The sequence below is a fragment of the Oncorhynchus nerka genome, linkage group LG22, assembly GCF_034236695.1.
Source record: "Oncorhynchus nerka isolate Pitt River linkage group LG22, Oner_Uvic_2.0, whole genome shotgun sequence".
Classification (NCBI taxonomy): Eukaryota; Metazoa; Chordata; class Actinopteri; order Salmoniformes; family Salmonidae; genus Oncorhynchus; species Oncorhynchus nerka.
Window position 1 is genome coordinate 99,636,736 of NC_088417.1, and position 26,049 is coordinate 99,662,784.

At 41.2% G+C, this 26,049-nt stretch overlaps 1 protein-coding gene across 3 annotated transcripts in view; it reads right to left on the reverse strand.

Moving 5' to 3' along the window:
- Nucleotides 1-26,049, reverse strand: part of LOC135563846 (ras-related protein Rab-27B-like) — a 109,837-nt gene that overhangs the window by 15,820 nt on the left and 67,968 nt on the right. For all 3 annotated transcript variants that reach the window (XM_065007652.1, XM_065007653.1, XM_065007654.1), the window contains 2 exons: nucleotides 15,415-15,516; nucleotides 12,465-12,534 (listed from right to left, as the gene is read on the reverse strand). In XM_065007652.1, coding sequence (XP_064863724.1) covers nucleotides 12,465-12,534; nucleotides 15,415-15,516 — 172 coding nt within the window. The remainder of the gene's footprint in view (nucleotides 1-12,464; nucleotides 12,535-15,414; nucleotides 15,517-26,049) is intronic.

The window sequence follows — 26,049 nt, forward strand, 5'->3', positions numbered from 1 at the left end:
ATAGTGCACTTTTTTTTTACCCCCCCTAACATTACACAGCTGATTGAAATTATCATAGCTTGATGATTAGTTGATTATGTTTTAGTTATTTATTTATTTCACATTTATTTAACCAGGTAGGCTACCTGGCCAAGATAAAGAAAAGCAGTGTGAACAGACAGAAACACAGAGTTACACATGGAGTAAACAATAAACAAGTCAATAACACAGTAGAATGAAAGAAAAAAAAGAGTCTATATACATTGTGTGCAAAAGGCATGAGGAGGTAGGCGAAAAATTACAATTTAGCAGATTAACACTGGAGTGATAAATGATCAGATGGTCATGTACAGGTAGAGATACTGGTGTGCAAAAGAGCAGAAAAGTAAATAAATAAAAACAGTATGGGGATGAGGTAGGTAAATTGGGTGGGCTATTTACCAATAGACTATGTACAGCTGCAGCGATCGGTTAGCTGCTCAGATAGCAGATGTTTGAAGTTGGTGAGGGAGATAAAAGTCTCCAACTTTTGAAGTACACACCTTGGTACTTTATGGTACTAAACACACCTTGGTACTTTATGGTACTAAACACACCTCGGTACTTTATGGTACTAAACACACCTTGGTACTTTATGGTACTAAACACACCTTGGTACTTTATGGTACTAAACACACCTCGGTACTTTATGGTACTAAACACACCTTGGTACTTTATGGTACTAAACACACCTCGGTACTTTATGGTACTAAACACACCTTGGTACTTTATGGTACTAAACACACCTCGGTACTTTATGGTACTAAACACACCTTGGTACTTTATGGTACTAAACACACCTTGGTGTTCCCGAGGACCAAGTTTGGGAATCCTTGCCTTGAACAGTGGATGTTTTTACATGTATTTCGCATTCATGGACATTACAAAGGGATATTGTCATTTTCTTCCTCTTTGTCTAGCTGTACTACTGTCATCGGCATGGCCGATTAATTACAGACGATCTCAAGTTTTCATAACCATCGGTAATGTCACGATCGTCGTAGTGAGAAGACCAAAGCGCAGAATACATACTTTTAATGTAAGACGAATGAACACAAGAGTACACTAAACAAACGAACAAAATAACAAGACGAACGTCACCGCTATCAACACTGAGTGCAAACATGCAACATCACATAGACAATAACCCACAAACCAAACTGGAAAATGGCAACCTAAGTAGAATCCCCAATCAGAGACAACGATAAACAGCTGCCTCTGATTGGGATCCAATCCAGGACACCATAGACCTACAATATGTCTAGACTAGACACACACCTAGACAAACAAAAACACTAGATGAGACAAACCACACATACCACCCTCGTCACACCCTAACCTAACCAAAATAATAAAGAAAAACAAAGAATACTAAGGTCAGGGCGTGGCAGGTAATCCGCCTTTTTGGACGCCGATTATGGCCGATTACATTGCATTACATTATGGCCAATTACATTATGGCCGATTACATTGCATTACATTATGGCCGATTACATTGCATTACATTATGGCCGATTACATTGCATTACATTATGGCCGATTACATTGCATTACATTATGGCCAATTACATTGCATTACATTATGGCCGATTACATTGCATTACATTATGGCCGATTACATTGCATTACATTATGGCCAATTACATTATGGCCGATTACATTGCATTACATTATGGCCGATTACATTATGGCCGATTACATTGCATTACATTATGGCCGATTACATTGCATTACATTATGGCCGATTACATTGCATTACATTATGGCCGATTACATTGCATTACATTATGGCTGATTACATTGCATTACATTATGGCGATTACATTTGCATTACATTATGGCCAATTACATTACATACATTATGGCCGATTACATTGCATTACATTATGGCCGATTACATTGCATTACATTATGGCCAATTACATTGCATTACATTATGGCCGATTACATTGCATTACATTATGGCCAATTACATTGCATTACATTATGGCCGATTACATTGCATTACATTATGGCCGATTACATTGCATTACATTATGGCCCATTACATTGCATTACATTATGGCCGATTACATTGCATTACATTATGGCCGATTACATTGCATTACATTATGGCCGATTACATTATGGCCGATTACATTGCATTACATTATGGCCGATTACATTGCATTACATTATGGCCGATTACATTACATTACATTACATTATGGCCGATTACATTACATTATGGCCGATTACATTACATTACATTATGGCCCATTACATTACATTACATTACATTATGGCCGATTACATTACATTACATTATGGCCCATTACATTACATTACATTATGGCCGATTACATTGCATTACATTATGGCCGATTACATTACATTATGGTCGATTACATTGCATTACATTATGGCCCATTACATTACATTACATTATGGCCGATTACATTGCATTACATTATGGCCCATTACATTACATTACATTATGGCCGATTACATTGCATTACATTATGGCCAATTACATTGCATTACATTATGGCCGATTACATTGCATTACATTATGGCCGATTACATTACATTACATTATGGTCGATTACATTGCATTACATTATGGCCCATTACATTACATTATGGCCGATTACATTGCATTACATTATGGCCGATTACATTACATTACATTATGGCCGATTACATTGCATTACATTATGGCCAATTACATTGCATTACATTATGGCCGATTACATTGCATTACATTATGGCCGATTACATTATGGCCGATTACATTGCATTACATTATGGCCCATTACATTACATTATGGCCGATTACATTGCATTACATTAATTACATTGCATTACATTATTACGATTACATTGCATTACATTATGGCCCATTGCATTACATTACATTGCATTACATTATGGCCAATTACATTGCATTACATTATGGCCATTACATTGCATTACATTATTATTACATTGCATTACATTATGGCCAATTACATTGCATTACATTATGGCCGATTACATTGCATTACATTATGGCCGATTACATTGCATTACATTATGGCCGATTACATTATGGCCGATTACATTGCATTACATTATGGCCGATTACATTGCATTACATTATGGCCGATTACATTATGGCCGATTACATTGCATTACATTATGGCCGATTACATTGCATTACATTACATTACATTATGGCCGATTACATTACATTATGGCCGATTACATTACATTACATTATGGCCCATTACATTACATTACATTACATTATGGCCGATTACATTACATTACATTATGGCCCATTACATTACATTACATTACATTGCATTACATTACATTACATTACATTATGGCCGATTACATTGCATTACATTATGGCCCATTACATTACATTACATTATGGCCGATTACATTGCATTACATTGCATTACATTACATTTATGCATTACATTATGGATTACATTACATACATTATGGCCGATTACATTGCATTACATTATGGCCAATTACATTGCATTACATTATGGCCGATTACATTGCATTACATTATGGCGATTACATTGCATTACATTATGGCCGATTACATTTGGCATTAATTCTCATGTTATGGCAAGGAATTACATTGCATTACATTATGGCGATTACATTGCATTACATTATGGCCGATTACATTATGCATTACATTACATTGAACGATTACATTACATTATGGCCGATTACATTACATTACATTATGGCCGATTACATTGCATTACATTACATTACATTATGTATTATTACATTACATTATGGTGATTACATTACATTACATTAATATTGCATTACATTGTCATGGCCGATACATTACATATCAGCCGATTACATTGCATTACATTATGGCTTTTACATTACATTACATTACATTATGGCCGATTACATTGCATTACATTATGGCCCATTACATTACATTACATTATGGTCATTGCATTACATTATGCATTAGATTACATTACATTACATTATGGCCATTACATTACATTACATTATGGCCATTACATTACATTACATTATGGCCGATTACTGCATTACATTATGGCCAATTACATTGCATTACATTATGGCCGATTACATTGCATTACATTATGGCCGATTACATTACATTACATTATGGCCGATTACATTGCATTACATTATGGCCATTACATTACATTATTTACATTGCATTACATTATGGTTGATTACATTACATTATGGCCAGATTACATTGGCATTACATTATGGTTGATTACATTGCATTACATTATGGCCGATTACATTGCATTACATTATGGCCGATTACATGCATTACATTATGGCCGATTACATTGCATTACATTATGGTCCTACATTTGCATTACATTATGGCGATTCTCATTGCATTACATTATGGCGATTACATTGCATTACATTATTACATTATGGCCGATTGCATTACATTATGGCCGATTATTGCATACATTACATTACGATTACATTATGGCCGATTACATTACATTACATTATTACATTGCATTACATTCCCACCTCCGCCCATTATGGCCGATTACATTACATTACATTATGGCCGATTACATTGCATTACATTATGGCAGATTACATTACATTATGGCCGATTATATTACATTACATTATGGCCAATTACATTACATTACATTATGGCCGATTACATTGCATTACATTATGGCCGATTACATTACATTACATTATGGCAGATTACATTACATTACATTATGGCAGATTACATTACATTACGGCCGATTACATTACATTACATTATGGCAGATTACATTACATTACATTATGGCCGATTACATTGCATTACATTATGGCCGATTACATTGCAATCCAATTGCCCGAAATGTACATAATTATGACATAACATTGAAGGTTGTACAATGTAACAGGAATATTTAGACTTATGGATGCCACCCGTTAGATAAAATACGGAACGGTTCCGTATTTCAGTGAAAGAATAAATGTTTTGTTTTTGAAATGATCGTTTCCTGATTTGACCATATTAATCACCTAAGGCTCGTATTTCTGTGTGTTTATTATATTATAATTAAGTCTATGATTTGATATTTGATAGAGCAGTCTGACTGAGCGGTGGTAGGAAGCAGCAGGCTCGTAAGCATTCATTAAAACAGCACTGTACTGCTTTTGCCAGCAGCTCTTAGCAATGCTTGAAGCACAGCGCTGTTTATGACTTCAAGCCTATCAACTCCTGAGATTAGGCTGTCAATACTAAAGTGCCTATAAGAACATCCAATAGTCAAAGGAATATGAAATACAAATGGTATAGAGAGAAATAGTCCTATAATTCCTATAATAACTACAACCTAAAACTTCTTAAAGGAACCACCAGCTTTCAAATGTTCTCATGTTCTGAGCAAGGAACTGAAACGTTAGCTTTCTTACACGGCACATATTGCACTTTTACTTTCTCCTCCAACACTGTGTTTTTGCATTATTTAAACCAAATTTAACATGTTTCATTATTTATTTGGGACTAAATTGATTTTATTGATGTATTATATAAAGTTAAAACAAAAGTGTTCATTGTTCATTCAATATTGTTGTAATTGTCATTATTGCAAAAATAGCAATAAATATCAGCCGATTAATCCGAATCGGCTTTTTTAATTCTCCAATAATCGGTATTGGCGTTGAAAAATCATAATCGGTCGACCTCTAATTATAACCCATATGCTGTGGTCTGTGTCTGTCTGCAGGAGATGCATCAATGAGCTATCATCAAGCCATCACTGAGGTACTGTACGCAAAAGCAGCGTCATTATCCACTTTACTTTACAGGATATGTCTCATTGATGGTCCTACTGGTTGATGTATACCAGATTACGTATCATTGGTGGTCCTACTGGTTGATGTATACCAGATTACGTCTCATTGGTGGTCCTACTGGTTGATGTATACCAGATTACGTCTCAATGGTGGTCCTACTGGTTGATGTATACCAGATTACATCTCATTGGTGGTCCTACTGGTTGATGTATACCAGATTACGTCTCATTGGTGGTCCTACTGGTTGATGTATACCAGATTACATCTCATTGGTGGTCCTACTGGTTGATGTATACCAGATTACGTCTCAATGGTGGTCCTACTGGTTGATGTATACCAGATTACGTCTCAATGGTGGTCCTACTGGTTGATGTATACCAGATTACGACTCATTGATGGGCCTACTGCTGATCTACCCTTCCCCTCCTCTCAGAGGTTAATCCTCTCCCATTAATTCAACTATACAGCTACCCTTCCTCTCCTCTCCCCTGGCCATCTCTAAACAGCCCAGTACCTCAGTTTAACACGGATTAATCTAAGAGAAAGCGACTGGCTGCAAACCGATTCTCCACGCTCCACCCTCCCTGCCCTAAAACAGCAACCTCTCGTTTTGAAAAAGGCATAGATATGTCAGAAACATTTATTATACTGTTGAAATTGACTATAAAGTGTACATAGGATAATTCTGGTCATGATGTCAGTCTCGTCCAAAAATGAGATTTGTGAGATAGGAAAAAATGTTATGCAACGTAATGAAGAGTACCATAACGTAATGAAGAGTACCGTAATGTAATGAAGAGTACCGTAATGAAGAGTACCATAATGTAATGAAGAGTACCGTAATGTAATGAAGAGTACCATAATGTAATGAAGAGTACCGTAATGTAATGAAGAGTACCGTAATGAAGAGTACCGTAATGTAATGAAGAGTACCGTAATGAAGTGTACCATAATGTAATGAAGAGTACCGTAATGAAGAGTACCGTAATGAAGGGTACTATAATGTAATGAAGAGTACCATAATGTAATGTAGAGTACCATAATGTAATGAAGAGTACCGTAATGAAGAGTACCGTAATGTAATGAAGAGTACCGTAATGAAGAGTACCGTAATGTAATGAAGAGTACCGTAATGTAATGAAGAGTACCATAATGTAATGAAGAGTACCGTAATGTAATGAAGAGTACCATAATGTAATGAAGAGTACCATAATGTAATGAAGAGTACCATAATGAAGAGTACCGTAATGTAATGAAGAGTACCATAATGTAATGAAGAGTACCATAATGTAATGAAGAGTACCATAATGTAATGAAGAGTACCATAATGTAATGTAATGAAGAGTACCGTAATGTAATGAAGAGTACCATAATAATGTAATGAAGAGTACCATAATGTAATGAAGAGTACCATAATGTAATGAAGAGTACCGTAATGTAATGAAGAGTACCATAATGTAATGAAGAGTACCATAATGTAATGAAGTACCATAATGTAACCGTAATGTAATGAAGAGTACCATAATGTAATGAAGAGTACCATAATGTAATGAAGAGTACCATAATGTAATGAAGAGTACCGTAATGTAATGAAGAGTACCATAATGTAATGAAGAGTACCATAATGTAATGAAGAGTACCATAATGAAGAGTACCGTAATGTAATGAAGAGTACCATAATGTAATGAAGAGTACCATAATGTAATGAAGAGTACCGTAATGAAGAGTACCGTAATGTAATGAAGAGTACCGTAATGTAATGAAGAGTACCATAATGTAATGAAGAGTACCGTAATGTAATGAAGAGTACCATAATGTAATGAAGAGTACCATAATGTAATGAAGAGTACCGTAATGTAATGAAGAGTACCATAATGTAATGAAGAGTACCGTAATGTAATGAAGAGTACCATAATGAAGAGTACCATAATGTAATGAAGAGTACCATAATGTAATGAAGAGTACCGTAATGTAATGAAGAGTACCATAATGAAGAGTACCATAATGTAATGAAGAGTACCGTAATGTAATGAAGAGTACCATAATGAAGAGTACCATAATGTAATGAAGAGTACCATAATGAAGAGTACCATAATGTAATGAAGAGTACCGTAATGTAATGAAGAGTACCATAATGTAATGAAGAGTACCGTAATGTAATGAAGAGTACCGTAATGTAATGAAGAGTACCATAATGTAATGAAGAGTACCATAATGTAATGAAGAGTACCGTAATGTAATGAAGAGTACCGTAATGTAATGAAGAGTACCATAATGTAATGAAGAGTACCATAATGTAATGAAGAGTACCATAATGTAATGAAGAGTACCATAATGTAATGAAGAGTACCGTAATGTAATGAAGAGTACCGTAATGTAATGAAGAGTACCTTAATGAAGAGTACCATAATGTAATGAAGAGTACCATAATGTAATGAAGAGTACCATAATGAAGAGTACCATAATGTAATGAAGAGTACCATAATGTAATGAAGAGTACCATAATGTAATGAAGAGTACCATAATGTAATGAAGAGTACCATAATGAAGAGTACCATAATGTAATGAAGAGTACCATAATGTAATGAAGAGTACCATAATGTAATGAAGAGTACCATAATGTAATGAAGAGTACCATAATGTAATGAAGAGTACCATAACGTAATGAAGAGTACCGTAATGTAATGAAGAGTACCATAATGAAGAGTACCATAACGTAATGAAGAGTACCATAATGAAGAGTACCATAACGTAATGAAGAGTACCGTAATGTAATGAAGAGTACCGTAATGTAATGAAGAGTACCATAATGTAATGAAGAGTACCATAATGTAATGAAGAGTACCGTAATGTAATGAAGAGTACCATAATGAAGAGTACCATAATGTAATGAAGAGTACCATAATGAAGAGTACCATAATGTAATGAAGAGTACCATAATGTAATGAAGAGTACCATAATGTAATGAAGAGTACCATAATGTAATGAAGAGTACCGTAATGTAATGAAGAGTACCGTAATGTAATGAAGAGTACCATAATGTAATGAAGAGTACCATAATGTAATGAAGAGTACCATAATGTAATGAAGAGTACCGTAATGTAATGAAGAGTACCATAATGAAGAGTACCATAATGTAATGAAGAGTACCGAAATGTAATGAAGAGTACCATAATGTAATGAAGAGTACCATAATGAAGAGTACCGTAATGAAGAGTACCATAATGAAGAGTACCATAATGTAATGAAGAGTACCGTAATGTAATGAAGAGTACCATAATGAAGAGTACCATAATGTAATGAAGAGTACCATAATGTAATGAAGAGTACCGTAATGTAATGAAGAGTACCATAATGAAGAGTACCATAATGTAATAAAGAGTACCGAAATGTAATGAAGAGTACCATAATGTAATGAAGAGTACCATAATGAAGAGTACCGTAATGAAGAGTACCATAATGAAGAGTACCATAATGTAATGAAGAGTACCATAATGTAATGAAGAGTACCGTAATGAAGAGTACCGTAATGAAGAGTACCATAATGTAATGAAGAGTACCGTAATGTAATGAAGAGTACCGTAATGAAGAGTACTGAAGCCTGGTGCCTCTAGCCTGAAGCCTGGTGCCTCTAGCCTGAAGCCGGTACCCTGAAGCCTGGTGCGACTAGCCTGAAGCCTGGTGCCACTACCCTGAAGCCTGGTGCCACTAGCCTGAAGCCGGTACCCTGAAGCCTGGTGCCACTAGCCTGAAGCCTGGTGCCACTACCCTGAAGCCTGGTGCCTCTAGCCTGAAGCCGGTACCCTGAAGCCTGGTGCCTCTAGCCTGAAGCCTGGTGCCACTAGCCTGAAGCCTGGTGCCTCTAGCCCGAAGCCTGGTGCCTCTAGCCTGAAGCCTGGTGCCACTAGCCTGAAGCCTGGTGCCTCTAGCCTGAAGCCTGGTGCCACTAGCCTGAAGCCTGGTGCCTCTAGCCCGAAGCCTGGTGCCCCTAGCCTGAAGCCTGGTGCCTCTAGCCTGAAGCCCTCTAGCCTGAAGCCTGGTGCCTCTAGCCTGAAGCCTGGTGCCACTAGCCTGAAGCCTGGTGCCTCTAGCCTGAAGCCTGGTGCCACTAGCCTGAAGCCTGGTGCCTCTAGCCTGAAGCCTGGTGCCTCTAGCCTGAAGCCTGGTGCCTCTAGCCTGAAGCCTGGTGCCACTAGCCTGAAGCCGGTACCCTGAAGCCTGGTGCCACTAGCCTGAAGCCTGGTGCCACTACCCTGAAGCCTGGTGCCTCTAGCCTGAAGCCGGTACCCTGAAGCCTGGTGCCTCTAGCCTGAAGCCTGGTGCCTCTAGCCTGAAGCCTGGTGCCTCTAGCCTGAAGCCTGGTGCCACTAGCCTGAAGCCTGGTGCCTCTAGCCTGAAGCCTGGTGCCACTAGCCTGAAGCCTGGTGCCTCTAGCCCGAAGCCTGGTGCCACTAGCCTGAAGCCTGGTGCCTCTAGCCTGAAGCCTGGTGCCACTAGCCTGAAGCCTGGTGCCTCTAGCCTGAAGCCTGGTGCCTCTAGCCTGAAGCCTGGTGCCTCTAGCCTGAAGCTTGGTGCCTCTAGCCTGAAGCCTGGTGCCTCTAGCCTGAAGCCTGGTGCCACTAGACTGAAGCCTGGTGCCACTACCCTGAAGCCTGGTGCCTCTAGCCTGAGGCCGGTACCCTGAAGCCTGGTGCCTCTAGCCTGAAGCCTGGTGCCACTAGCCTGAAGCCTGGTGCCTCTAGCCCGAAGCCTGGTGCCTCTAGCCTGAAGCCTGGTGCCACTAGCCTGAAGCCTGGTGCCTCTAGCCTGAAGCCTGGTGCCACTAGCCTGAAGCCTGGTGCCTCTAGCCCGAAGCCTGGTGCCACTAGCCTGAAGCCTGGTGCCTCTAGCCTGAAGCCTGGTGCCACTAGCCTGAAGCCTGGTGCCTCTAGCCTGGAGCCTGGTGCCTCTAGCCTGAAGCCTGGTGCCTCTAGCCTGAAGCCTGGTGCCTCTAGCCTGAAGCCTGGTGCCACTAGCCTGAAGCCTGGTGCCTCTAGCCTGAAGCCTGGTGCCACTATCCTGAAGCCTGGTGCCTCTAGCCTGAAGCCTGGTGCCTCTAGCCTGAAGCCTGGTGCCTCTAGCCTGAAGCCTGGTGCCACTAGCCTGAAGCCTGGTGCGACTAGCCTGAAGCCTGGTGCCACTAGCCTGAAGCCTGGTGCTTCTAGCCTGAAGCCTGGTGCCTCTAGCCCGAAGCCTGGTGCCACTAGCCTGAAGCCTGGTGCCACTAGCCTGAAGCCTGGTGCCTCTAGCCTGGTGCCACTAGCCCGAAGCCTGGTGCCACTAGCCTGAAGCCTGGTGCCACTAGCCTGAAGCCTGGTGCCTCTAGCCTGAAGCCTGGTGCCTCTAGCCTGGTGCCACTAGCCCGAAGCCTGGTGCCACTAGCCCAAAGCCTGGTGCCACTAGCCTGAAGCCTGGTGCCTCTAGCCTGAAGCCTGGTGCCTCTAGCCTGAAGCCGGTACCCTGAAGCCTGGTCCCAGTAGATGATGTTGTCAGCTCAACAACCATGAATTCTAAAATACACCATGGATAGTGGAATGAGGCTGATCAAAATGAGCAACTGTAGGAAACTATGTGAATTCTATTATGCTTACTGTATGAAATTAAAGCGAGCATTCAGACCGGCCTTACTGACTGAACTATTCAGACCAGCCTTACTGACTGAACTATTCAGACCAGCCTTACTGACTGAACTATTCAGACCAGCCTTACTGACTGAACTATTCAGACCAGCCTTACTGACTGAGCTATTCAGACCAGCCTTAGTGACTGAGCTATTCAGACCAGCCTTACTGACTGAACTATTCAGACCAGCCTTACTGACTGAACTATTCAAAATCAAATCAAATTTTATTTGTCACATACACATGGTTAGCAGATGTTAATGCGAGTGTAGCGAAATGCTTGATTCAGACCAGACCAGACCAGACTTACTGACTGAGCTATTCAGACCAGCCTTACTGACTGAGCTATTCAGACCAGCCTTACTGACTGAACTATTCAGACCAGCCTTACTGACTGAACTATTCAGACCAGCCTTACTGACTGAGCTATTCAGACCAGCCTTACTGATTGAGCTATTCAGACCAGCCTTACTGACTGAGCTATTCAGACCAGCCTTACTGATTGAGCTATTCAGACCAGCCTTACTGATTGAGCTATTCAGACCAGCCTTACTGACTGAGCTATTCAGACCAGCCTTACTGATTGAGCTATTCAGACCAGCCTTACTGACTGAGCTATTCAGACCAGCCTTAGTGATTGAGCTATTCAGACCAGCCTTACTGACTGAGCTATTCAGACCAGCCTTAGTGATTGAGCTATTCAGACCAGCCTTACTGACTGAACTATTCAGACCAGCCTTACTGACTGAACTATTTAGACCAGCCATACTGACTGAGCTATTCAGACCAGCCTTACTGACTGAGCTATTCAGACCAGCCTTACTGACTGAGCTAAACTACATGAGGATACGTGTGTGTGTGTGTGTGTGTGTGTGTGTGTGTGTGTGTGTGTGTGTGTGTGTGTGTGTGTGTGTGTGTGTGTGTGTGTGTGTGTGTGTGTGTGTGTGTGTGTGTAACGTTACTCACCACTCTCTTTTCCCTGAAGTCTATTCCCACTGTGGTGATGAACTTGGGGTTGAACTTGTTGTCCGTGTATCTATAGATGAAAGTGGTATTAATATAATACTAATCTAATGAAACATACAATAACTGGTTGTCTGTGGACCTGTAAGATACGATAAGATAGTACTTTATTAACCCCCTGTGAGTCTTTCTGGGTAAGTCTCTAAGAGCGATTACAGCTGTGAGTCTTTCTGGGTAAGTCTCTAAGAGCGATTACAGCTGTGAGTCTTTCTGGGTAAGTCTCTAAGAGCGATTACAGCTGTGAGTCTTTCTGGGTAAGTCTCTAAGAGCGATTACAGCTGTGAGTCTTTCTGCGTAAGTCTCTAAGAGCGATTACAGCTGTGAGTCTTTCTGGGTAAGTCTCTAAGAGCGATTACAGCTGTGAGTCTTTCTGGGTAAGTCTCTAAGAGCGATTACAGCTGTGAGTCTTTCTGGGTAAGTCTCTAAGAGCGATTACAGCTGTGAGTCTTTCTGGGTAAGTCTCTAAGAGCGATTACAGCTGTGAGTCTTTCTGGGTAAGTCTCTAAGAGCGATTACAGCTGTGAGTCTTTCTGGGATTAAGTCTCTAAGAGCGATTACAGCTGTGAGTCTTTCTGGGTAAGTCTCTAAGAGCGATTACAGCTGTGAGTCTTTCTGGGTAAGTCTCTAAGAGCGATTACAGCTGTGAGTCTTTCTGGGTAAGTCTCTAAGAGCGATTACAGCTGTGAGTTTTTCTGGGTAAGTCTCTAAGAGCGATTACAGCTGTGAGTCTTTCTGGGTAAGTCTCTAAGAGCGATTACAGCTGTGAGTCTTTCTGGGTAAGTCTCTAAGAGCGATTACAGCTGTGAGTCTTTCTGGGTAAGTCTCTAAGAGCGATTACAGCTGTGAGTCTTTCTGGGTAAGTCTCTAAGAGCGATTACAGCTGTGAGTTTTTCTGGGTAAGTCTCTAAGAGCGATTACAGCTGTGAGTCTTTCTGGGTAAGTCTCTAAGAGCGATTACAGCTGTGAGTCTTTCAGCGATTACAGCTGTGAGTCTTTCTGGGTAAGTCTCTAAGAGCGATTACAGCTGTGAGTCTTTCTGGGTAAGTCTCTAAGAGCGATTACAGCTGTGAGTTTTTCTGGGTAAGTCTCTAAGAGCGATTACAGCTGTGAGTCTTTCTGGGTAAGTCTCTAAGAGCGATTACAGCTGTGAGTCTTTCTGGGTAAGTCTCTAAGAGCGATTACAGCTGTGAGTCTTTCTGGGTAAGTCTCTAAGAGCGATTACAGCTGTGAGTCTTTCTGGGTAAGTCTCTAAGAGCGATTACAGCTGTGAGTCTTTCTGGGTAAGTCTCTAAGAGCGATTACAGCTGTGAGTCTTTCTGGGTAAGTCTCTAAGAGCGATTACAGCTGTGAGTCTTTCTGGGTAAGTCTCTAAGAGCGATTACAGCTGTGAGTCTTTCTGGGTAAGTCTCTAGGAGGTCTTCTGGGTAAGTCTCTAGGGGGTCTTCTGGGTAAGTCTCTAGGGGGTCTCCCGGTCGCGGCAGACTGCGACAGAGCCTGGACTATATTCAATGTCTGTTTTTACTCATCTACCAACAGGTGCTCTTCTTCGCGAGGTAATGGAAAACCTCCCTGGTCTTTGTGGTTAAATCTGTGTTTGAAAGAGAGCCTGGACTCAAACCAGGATCTCTAGTGGAACAGCTAAGACTGCGATGCAGAGCCGTAGACCACTGCACCACTCGGGAAGGACCCAGCTTTTCATTTTTTAAATTAATTTGTCAATTTCTAAAAACGTAATTCCATTTTGACATTATGGGGTATTGTGTGTAGGCCAGTGACACAACATCTTAATATAATACATTTTGAATTCAGGCTGTAACACAACAACATGGGGAAAAAGTCAAGCTCTTTAAATACTTTCTGAATGCAGTGTAATAAATATACAATATAACTATTATAGTATAATAAATATATAATATAACTATTATAGTATAATAAATATATAACTATTATAGTGTAATAAATATACAATATAACTATTATAGTGTAATAAATATACAATATAACTATTATAGTATAATAAATATATAATATAACTATTATAGTATAATAAATATATAACTATTATAGTGTAATAAATATACAATATAACTATTATAGTGTAATAAATATACAATATAACTATTATAGTATAATAAATATATAATATAACTGTTATAGTGTAATAAATATATAATATAACTGTTATAGTATAATAAATATATAATATAACTATTATAGTGTAATAAATATACAATATAACTATTATAGTATAATAAATATACAATATAACTATTATAGTATAATAAATATAAAACTATTATAGTATAATAAATATATAACTATTATAGTGTAATAAATATATAACTATTATAGTATAATAAATATACAACTATTATAGTGTATTAAATATATAACTATTATAGTATAATAAATATACAATATAACTATTATAGTGTAATAAATATACAATATAACTATTATAGTATAATAAATATACAATATAACTGTTATAGTGTAATAAATATATAATATAACTATTATAGTGTAATAAATATACAATATAACTATTATAGTATAATAAATATATAACTATTATAGTATAATAAATATATAATATAACTATTATAGTGTAATAAATATATAATATAACTATTATAGTGTAATAAATATATAATATAACTATTATAGTATAATAAATATATAACTATTATAGTGTAATAAATATACAATATAACTATTATAGTATAATAAATATACAATATAACTATTATAGTGTATTAAATATACAATATAACTATTATAGTGTAATAAATATACAATATAACTATTATAGTGTAATAAATATATAATATAACTATTATAGTGTAATAAATATATAATATAACTATTATAGTATGACTAGTTGTGTGTGTACCTGTATAGAAAGGTAGTTTTCCCTACTCCAGAGTCCCCCAGAGCCAGGAGCTTGATGAGGTAATCATAGTCCCCATCAGTCATAGTGTTGACTGCGCTGAACCTGGAGTAAACAAAACAAACAAACATCAATTAGTCATTTGAAGAGCCTTTGGTATGACTCGACTGGGAATTGAACCCACCCACAACCTTCCAATCTCAGGACAGACACTTTAACCACAAGGCCACTGAGTGACTGCCAATTCATTCCAACGCCTCAAAGACAAACATTCACTTACAGGTTGGAAAAAAACTAACAAAGTGAACTGGCCTGGTATCAGCAAAGGTTTGTCAAACAGACCGAAGCGAAACATAAATAGTCTCGAAAAGGCCCAAAGCGAAATAACCTGACCCAAAAAGCCATGCCTCATAATAACCAACATAACTTTATTTGATCCAATGAAATCTAAGAGACGAGAGGACCAAACTAGACAAACCAGCTCCAGAGAAAAACAGTAACCGCACTAATGCAATGTAGTCATCTCATTTCCTGTTAACAGTTTGACCTCGGGTCTAGTTCATTTCTCACGTTGGAACATAAAAACATCCACAACTACCATGTCACGAGAGGCAGAGTTCAGCCTAAAACTAAATCACATGTGGCTCCTTACAGAGCACGCCCGCCACCACGTGATTGGTTGGTTATTTATAGGAGACAATTAGCATTCCTGTTATACAGTATGTGTGAACAGTCATTATTGCTGTAGGCTATGTGAGGAAACTGAAGCAGCGATATGAAAGAAAAGAGCTGTCTGATGTCAGGCCGGACGAGACATTCCTTCAGACTTCCAACACTTAAAAGGTTCAATGCAGCCGTTTTTATCTCAACACCTAATAATTTCTGGGTAACAATTAAGTACCTTACTGTGATTATTTTAAATCACAATTTATAAATTTTTTAAAATTGCTTGTTAAGCAAAGAATTTCTCAAGGAATCATTTTTCTAGGACCGTGGGAGTGGTCTGAGAGGGAAAACTGAAATCTAGCTGTTATTGGCAGAGAGGTTTGGAACTCTCTTTCTCATTGGTCCATTAACTCATTTGACCTGCCTGGTGATGTCACCAGATAGGTCAAAACTCCATCCAAACTAAAAAAAGGCTGAAACTTCTGGCTGTCTTTTCAAACAGCTCTTACACCAACAGGGCATTGTCACTGTTCCCAAGAAAGCAAAGGTAACTGAGCTAAATGACTATCGCCCCGTAGCACTCACTTCCGTCATCATGAAGTGCTTTGAGAGGCTAGTTAAGGATCATATAACCTCTACCTTACCTGACAACCTAGCCCCACTTCAATTTGCTTACCGCAGCAATATGTCCCCAGTTGATGCAATCGTAGTCACACTGCCCTAACCCATCTGGACAAGAGGAATACCTATGTAAGAATGCTGTTCATTGACTACAGCTCAACATTCAACACCATAGTACCCTCCAAGCTCATCATTAAGCTTGAGACCTTGAGTCTCAACCCCGCCCTGTGCAACTGGAGTCCTGGACATCCTGACGGGCCGCCCCCAGGTGGTGAGGGTAGGCAACAACATCTCCACCCCGCTGATCCTCAACACTGGGGCCCCACAAGGGTGCGTGCTCAGCCCTCTCCTGTACTCCCTGTTCACCCACGACTGTGTGGCCATGCACGCCTCCAACTGAATCATCAAGTTTGCAGACAACAACAGTAGTGGGCTTGATTACCAACAACGGCAAGACAGCCTACAGGGAGGAGGTGAGGGCTCTGGGAGTGTGATGCCAGGAAAATAACCTCTCACTCGACGTCAACAAAACAAAGGAGATAATCGTGGATGCCAGGAAAATAACCTCTCACTCGACGTCAACAAAACAAAAGAGATAATCGTGGATGCCAGGAAAATAACCTCTCACTCGACGTCAACAAAACAAAGGAGATAATCGTGGATGCCAGGAAAATAACCTCTCACTCGACGTCAACAAAACAAAAGAGATAATCGTGGATGCCAGGAAAATAACCTCTCACTCGACGTCAACAAAACAAAAGAGATAATCGTGGATGCCAGGAAAATAACCTCTCACTCGATGTCAACAAAACAAAGGAGATAATCGTGGATGCCAGGAAAATAACCTCTCACTCGACGTCAACAAAACAAAAGAGATAATCGTGGATGCCAGGAAAATAACCTCTCACTCGACGTCAACAAAACAAAAGAGATAATCGTGGATGCCAGGAAAATAACCTCTCACTCGACGTCAACAAAACAAAAAGAGATGATGGTGGACTTCAGGAAACAGCAGAGGGAGCACCACCGATCCACATCGACGGGACACCAGTGGAGAAGACATCACTGACAAACTGAAATGGTCCACCCCACACAGCCAGTGTGGTGAAGAAGGTACAACAGCAATAATCTTCACAATTTCACAGTATTATTCCAACCTTATACCGTGGAAATATGTATAAAACACAAGAAAGCATGTTTTTGATTGCACTGGGTCTTTAAATTATGTGCCGGATCTCTGGTCTAGTGGTAGATCTCTGGGTAGTCACATATCAACAGGTTCAAGCCCTGTCTCTGGGTAGTCACATATCAACAGGTTCAAGCCCGATCTCTGGGTAGTCACATATCAACAGGTTCAAGCCCTGTCTCTGGGTAGTCACATATCAACAGGTTCAAGCCCTGTCTCTGGGTAGTCACATATCAACAGGTTCAAGCCCGATCTCTGGGTAGTCACATATCAACAGGTTCAAGCCCTGTCTCTGGGTAGTCACATATCAACAGGTTCAAGCCCTGTCTCTGGGTAGTCACATATCAACAGGTTCAAGCCCGATCTCTGGGTAGTCACATATCAACAGGTTCAAGCCCTGTCTCTGGGTAGTCACATATCAACAGGTTCAAGCCCTGTCTCTGGGTCGTCACATATCAACAGGTTCAATCCCTGTCTCTGGGTCGTCACATATCAACAGGTTCAAGCCCTGTCTCTGGGTAGTCACATATCAACAGGTTCAAGCCCGATCTCTGGGTAGTCACATATCAACAGGTTCAAGCCCTGTCTCTGGGTAGTCACATACTTGTGAGGTTCAAGCCCTGTCTCTGGGTAGTCACACACTTGTGAAGTTCAATCCCTGCATCTGGCATTCTTGTCACTCTACTAATTATCTCTCTCTCCATTCCACGCTGTTCTTTCAAAGTAAATCATTAAATATGAAAGGAGAGCAGAATTCTGATGCTGAAGGAAGAAAAAAAAGACAAAACACTATTTTTATGGCAGGGGTCAGAGGTTAGACTGTGGCCTTCTGGGAAAGGGCCTGGGAGCACCAGTCACTGGGAGCATAGAGCGGGTGTATTATGGGGAGGCTAACCGATGTGGCACATGATCTGTTTCTTACATCCTCTCCTCCCCATGATGCATCAGAAGCTCCTCTGGCTAGATGGGAAAGCAGAGACACTGGTCTTGACTGTACACTCTGCCTGACCTGCCCCCGTTCTAGAAACAGCCTGCCCCTGTTCTAGAACCAGCTTGCCCCTGTTCTAGAACCAGACTGTCCCTGTTCTAGAACCAGCCTGACCCTGTTCTAGAACCAGCCTGCCCCTGTTCTAGAACCAGCCTGCCCCTGTTCTAGAACCAGCTTGCCCCTGTTCTAGAACCAGACTGCCCCTGTTCTAGAACCAGACTGTCCCTGTTCTAGAACCAGCCTGCCCCTGTTCTAGAACCAGCCTGCCTCTGTTCTAGAACCAGCCTGCCAACCAGCCTGCCCCTGTTCTAGAACCAGCCTGCCCCTGTTCTAGAACCAGCCTGCCCCTGTTCTAGAACCAGCCTGCCTCTGTTCTAGAACCAGCCTGCCAACCAGCCTGCCCCTGTTCTAGAACCAGCCTGCCCCTGTTCTAGAACCAGCCTGCCCCTGTTCTAGAATCTGCCTGCCCCTGTTCTAGAACCAGCCTGCCAACCAGCCTTCCCCTGTTCTAGAACCAGCCTGCCCCTGTTCTAGAACCAGCCTGCCCCTGTTCTAGAACCAGCCTGCCCCTGTTCTAGAACCAGCCTGCCCTACACAACATCTACATAACATCCAGATTGTCCATCCTAGCATTCCATTTAAAATGCATTCCCCAACACATTGCTTTAATTCCAAGAGGTATGCTAGTGTGGATATTGGAACAGAGGCCCAGTTTTCCTAGCAGCTCTCAAATTGATGTTGTTAACCAGCCCTGGAGACTGGAAGGAGGAGGATCCATTGTCAAAGGATGAGCTGTCCTGAAGATGTGATTAGTGGCTGATCAGTGGAGCCCACTGTACCTCGGGGGACCCATCTGTAGTCAGCAGTAGTAGAGATCAGGTGAGTGCAGTCACTAAGGCTTCCTCCTTCACAAACACATCTACGTTCTCCCTTTCTGTTCTCCAAAATAACCCAATGAGCCTGTGGGATTACAATGTTTCACTGCATGAAACCTGTACAAGTGTGAGGTGGGAAATGGAAATGTGGTTTTTAATATCCAACTCCCCCTGAGAGTAGGGTCACAGAGAGGGATCAGTCATTATCCCAATGAGACACCCTCAGAGAGTAGGGTCACAGACAGGGGATCAGTCATTATCCCGATGAGACACCCTCAGAGAGTAGGGTCACAGACAGGGATCAGTCATTATCCCAATGAGACACCCTCAGAGAGTAGGGTCACAGACAGGGATCAGTCATTATCCCAATGAGACACCCTCAGAGAGTAGGGTCACAGACAGGGATCAGTCATTATCCCAATGAGACACCCTCAGAGAGTAGGGTCACAGACAGGGGATCAGTCATTATCCCAATGAGACACCCTCAGAGAGTAGGGTCACAGACAGGGATCAGTCATTATCCCAATGAGACACCCTCAGAGAGTAGGGTCACAGACAGGGGATCAGTCATTATCCCAATGAGACACCCTCAGAGAGTAGGGTCACAGACAGAGATCAGACATGATCCCAATGAGACACCCTCAGAGAGTAGGGTCACAGACAGATCTCAGACATTATCCAGATGAGACACCCTCAGAGAGTAGGGTCACAGACAGAGATCAGACATGATCCCAATGAGACACCCTCAGAGAGTAGGGTCACAGACAGATCTCAGACATTATCCAGATGAGACACCCTCAGAGAGTAGGGTCACAGACAGGGATCAGTCATTATCCCAATGAGACACCCTCAGAGAGTAGGGTCACAGACAGATCCCAGTCATTATCCAGATGAGACACCCTCAGAGAGTAGGGTCACAGACAGGGATCAGTCATTATCCCAATGAGACACCCTCAGAGAGTAGGGTCACAGACAGGGATCAGTCATTATCCCAATGAGACACCCTCAGAGAGTAGGGTCACAGACAGGGATCAGTCATTATCCCAATGAGACACCCTCAGAGAGTAGGGTCACAGACAGGGGATCAGTCATTATCCCAATGAGACACCCTCAGAGAGTAGGGTCACAGACAGATCCCAATGAGACACCCTCAGAGAGTAGGGTCACAGACAGGGGATCAGTCATTATCCCAATGAGACACCCTCAGAGAGTAGGGTCACAGACAGGGATCAGTCATTATCCCAATGAGACACCCTCAGAGAGTAGGGTCACAGACAGATCCCAATGAGACACCCTCAGAGAGTAGGGTCACAGACAGAGATCAGACATGATCCCAATGAGACACCCTCAGAGAGTAGGGTCACAGACAGATCTCAGACATTATCCAGATGAGACACCCTCAGAGAGTAGGGTCACAGACAGAGATCAGACATGATCCCAATGAGACACCCTCAGAGAGTAGGGTCACAGACAGATCTCAGACATTATCCAGATGAGACACCCTCAGAGAGTAGGGTCACAGACAGGGATCAGTCATTATCCCAATGAGACACCCTCAGAGAGTAGGGTCACAGACAGAGATCAGACATGATCCAGATGAGACACCCTCAGAGAGTAGGGTCACAGACAGAGATCAGACATGATCCCAATGAGACACCCTCAGAGAGTAGGGTCACAGACAGATCTCAGACATTATCCAGATGAGACACCCTCAGAGAGTAGGGTCACAGACAGGGATCAGTCATTATCCCAATGAGACACCCTCAGAGAGTAGGGTCACAGACAGAGATCAGTCATTATCCCAATGAGACACCCTCAGAGAGTAGGGTCACAGACAGAGATCAGTCATTATCCCAATGAGACACCCTCAGAGAGCAGGGTCACAGACAGGGGATCAGACATTATCCCAATGAGACACCCTCAGAGAGTAGGGTCACAGACGAGGGATCAGTCATTATCCCAATGAGACACCCTCAGAGAGTAGGGTCACAGACAGGGGATCAGACATTATCCCAATGAGACACCCTCAGAGAGTAGGGTCACAGACAGAGATCAGACATTATCCCAATGAGACACCCTCAGAGAGTAGGGTCACAGACAGGGGATCAGTCATTATCCCAATGAGACACCCTCAGAGAGTAGGGTCACAGACAGATCTCAGACATTATCCCAATGAGACACCCTCAGAGAGTAGGGTCACAGACAGGGGATCAGACATTATCCCAATGAGACAACCTCAGAGAGTAGGGTCACAGACAGAGATCAGACATTATCCCAATGAGACACCCTCAGAGAGTAGGGTCACAGACAGAGGATCAGACATTATTGAAGGCTACCTTGGAGCTACAGTATTCGAACTAGCAACCTTTTGGCTACTGGCACAATGCTCTAACCGCTAGGTGCCACCCCAGTATTTTCCACCAACCGCTAACTAGGGCTTTGATTAGAGTTTAAGGTTTAAGGTTAATTGAACATCTACAAGATCTCTATTTGCGACCATCCAAATGAAGTGATACAGTTTTCTATTCTGGAGGAGTTTCTATATAGATTATATTGAGTAGGATATTCTGTAGGGATTATATTGTGTAGGAGATTCTGTATAGATTATATTGAGTAGGAGTTTCTGTATAGATTATATTGAGTAGGAGTTTCTATATAGATTATATTGAGTAGGAGTTTCTATATAGATTATATTGAGTAGGAGTTTCTGTATAGAATATATTGAGTAGGAGATTCTGTATAGATTGTATTGGGTAGGAGTTTCTGTATAGATTATATTGAGTAGGAGTTTCTATATAGATTATATTGAGTAGGCGATTCTGTATAGATTGTATTGAGTAGGAGTTTCTGTATAGATTATATTGTTTATAGATGTGACCAAAATATTCTGCTCCAACAAGAGATGAAATAAGTGTTTGTTTTGAGAAGGATGAAGTTCACTATGTCCATTTCCCTTTCCATTCCTGGGGCCGTTTCTTGTGAATAGCTAGTTGAAAAGAACTGTTGTTAAGAAGAGCAATATGAATCAGAACATAAGGCTGGCATCCAGTCCGTTATGGACGAAGACAGTCATGAAAAGTAAATAACAGTCATAACCGTGAAAAAATAATATAAAATAAAAATGAGTGTGTAACGAACAACTGACTGAAGACCGGACGGACGGCCATTTGTGTGGTTGAGTCCATTTCGGGAACGTAAACATGGACTCTTAACAACAGGATGAAACTTCGTTGCCCCTTGCTGGGAAAAAAAACCCGAATGTGTTTTTGGTTGCCTAGGCCACGCCCCCCCCCCCTCACACAATGCAGCTGTAACACAAATAGAATCAGAATGAATAGAGTGATTGTTACTTCCTGTCGTATTGTTACTTCCTGTCGTATTGTTACTTTCTGCTGCATTGTTACTTCCTGCCGTATTGTTACTTCCTGTCGTATTGGTACTTCCTGTCGTATTGTTACTTCCTGTCGTATTGTTACTTCCTGTCGTATTGTTACTTCCTGCTGTATTGTTACTTCCTGTCGTATTGTTACTTTCTGTCTAGCGAGCTCTGGCCCAACTTTACTATTTTGTGATTTGTTCATATATATATATATATATATATATATATATATATATATATATATATATATATATAATTTTTGCATGAAATGTATCCGCTATCCTTTTTCATGATCGACAAGGACTTTTGAACATGAGATTGACAGTTACTGACCTACGACCTCAATTGCGGCCTACTCATTTGCCCTGGGCTCTTTTGTACCTCTCCAACCCAATCTTCGGGCTACCCAAGAGGAAGCGCAGGCGGCAAAATAGTCAGGAGAGCGGGGTGTCCTGGTGAGACTCAGGCGAAAGAAAACCCGGCCACTACTTCCATCCATCCTACTGGCCAATGTAAAACGGATGACCTCAGATCGCGGATTTGCTGTGAACTGGACTCTCTGGTAACTGCAAAAATTCTCTGTTTTTCTGAAAAGTGTGTCTGACATCGCTGAGAACTAAGCATGGTCCTCTCACGCCAGAACTAAGCATGGTCCTCTCACGCCAGAACTAAGCATGGTCCTCTCACGCCAGAACAAAGACACGGTCCTCTCACGCCAGAACTAAGCATGGTCCTCTCACGCCAGAACTAAGCATGGTCCTCTCACGCCAGAACTAAGCATGGTCCTCTCACGCCAGAACTAAGCATGGTCCTCTCACGCCAGAACTAAGCATGGTCCTCTCACGCCAGAACTAAGCATGGTCCTCTCACGCCAGAACTAAGCATGGTCCTCTCACGCCAGAACTAAGCATGGTCCTCTCACGCCAGAACTAAGCATGGTCCTCTCACGCCAGAACAAAGACACGGTCGTAAAGAAGGCCTCTTCTTCCTCTGAACTTTTACAGCTGCACCATCGAGAGCATCCTGACTTTGTATTCTAGGTGACGTGGTTACTGCGGTGACACATGCTGGCTTTTGCTCGAATAGCTATTGATCGCTATCATAGGTGGCTGGCTCTAGCCTCTGTGAGAACAGGTCTGGGGTCGTGTGTGTGTGTGTGTGTGTGTGTGTGTGTGTGTGTGTGTGTATATCCGTGCACGTTTGAGTGTGTCAGAGAGGGTGTGTGTGTGTGTGTGTGTGTGTGTGTGTGTGTGTGTGTGTGTGTGTGTGTGTGTGTGTGTGTGTGTGTGTGTGCGCGCGTACGTGTGTGTGTGTTTGTGTGTGTCGGTCAATACTGCTATCAGTCTATCTGGCCGTTAATACGGAATACAAAAACAGAAATGTCTCGCCCACACGCTCCATGCCAAATAAATATTTGTTCATAATGTCCCAAAATAAAATGTGTCCATTTCATTGATCTAAATCAGGGATGGGTAACTTTGACGGGAGTTTGGGGGAGAGGCCACAAAAATCTGAACTCATCACGAGGGACTGCAGTGACTCGCGGGTCTGAGTACCCACATCCATACCCCCGGGTATACAGTCAGTACCGGTACTAGCCTTTCGGGGGCCCTAGGTGGAATGTTGTTGCCCCCCCCATGATTAGACGTTTAGATTGCTGGCTAAACTCATTTACCAATCTGACATTTTGTTAGCTGACATGGTTAAAACCTCTTATGGATAGGGGAGACGCTAGCGTCTCAACTGGCCAATTGCCAGGGGAAATGCAGAGCGCGAGATTAAAAATAAAATGCTACAAAATTCAAACTTTCAATTAAATCACACATGTAAGATACTCAATTAAAGCTACACTCGTTGTGAATCCAGACAACATGTCAGATTTTGAAAATGCTTTTCGGCGAAAGCATAAGAAGCTATTATCTGATAGCCTGCACCCATCTGCACCAGCAGTAAACAAAGGAGCTAGCATAGCATAGCAGGTGCTACACAAAACGCTGAAATAAAATATCAAATATGCATTACCTTTGACGAGCTTCTTTTGTTGGCAATAATTCCCATAAACATCACAATTGGTCATTTTGTTCGATAATTCCGTCCATATATGTCGAAAATGTCCATTTATAAAGACAGCTTACACAAATGCAACATCGCGTTTGCCTATAAACTTTACCAAAATATTTCAAACTACTTTTGTAATACAACGTTAGGTATTTTTAAACGTTAATAATCGATCAAATTGTAGACAGGGCAATCTGTATTCAATACAGGAACGAAAACAAACCAGCACTGCTGTTCACGTCTTGCGCAACTCACAAAAGTGTCCCCAGTTCCGAGTTGGCCTACTTCTTCATAGAACAAAGGAATAACCTCAACCATATTCCAAAGACTGGTGACATCGTGTGGAAGCGGTAGGAACTGAAAATAGGTCCTTTTAAATATCTAATGGCAAATACAATATAGTGAACAGAGAGGGGGGGGGGGGAATATATCTGAACAGTTAGTCCTCAGGGTTTTGCCTGCTACATAAGTTCTGTTATACTCACAGACATGATTCAAACAGTTTTAAAATATTCAGAGTGTTTTCTATCCAAATCTATGAATAATATGCATATCTTATATTCTTGGCATGAGTAGCAGGAAGTTGAAATTGGGCACGCTATTTATCCAAAAGTGAAAATTCTGCCCCCTAGCTTTAAGAGGTTTTAATTGAGTGACTGTCAGTGACTGACATAAGAGAAACTGCTGATGAACCAAATGTTTAAATTGCATCTTGTGTCTTCTACTAGTCTACATTAAGTTGAGACCCCCGCCCCCACCGAGTAAAGAACATTTTTTTTTTTAAATATATATTTTGTTGATCTGGTTAATTATTTTAGATATAGAAATACGCCTGCAATACATGGTGCTAAAAAGGGTTAATATA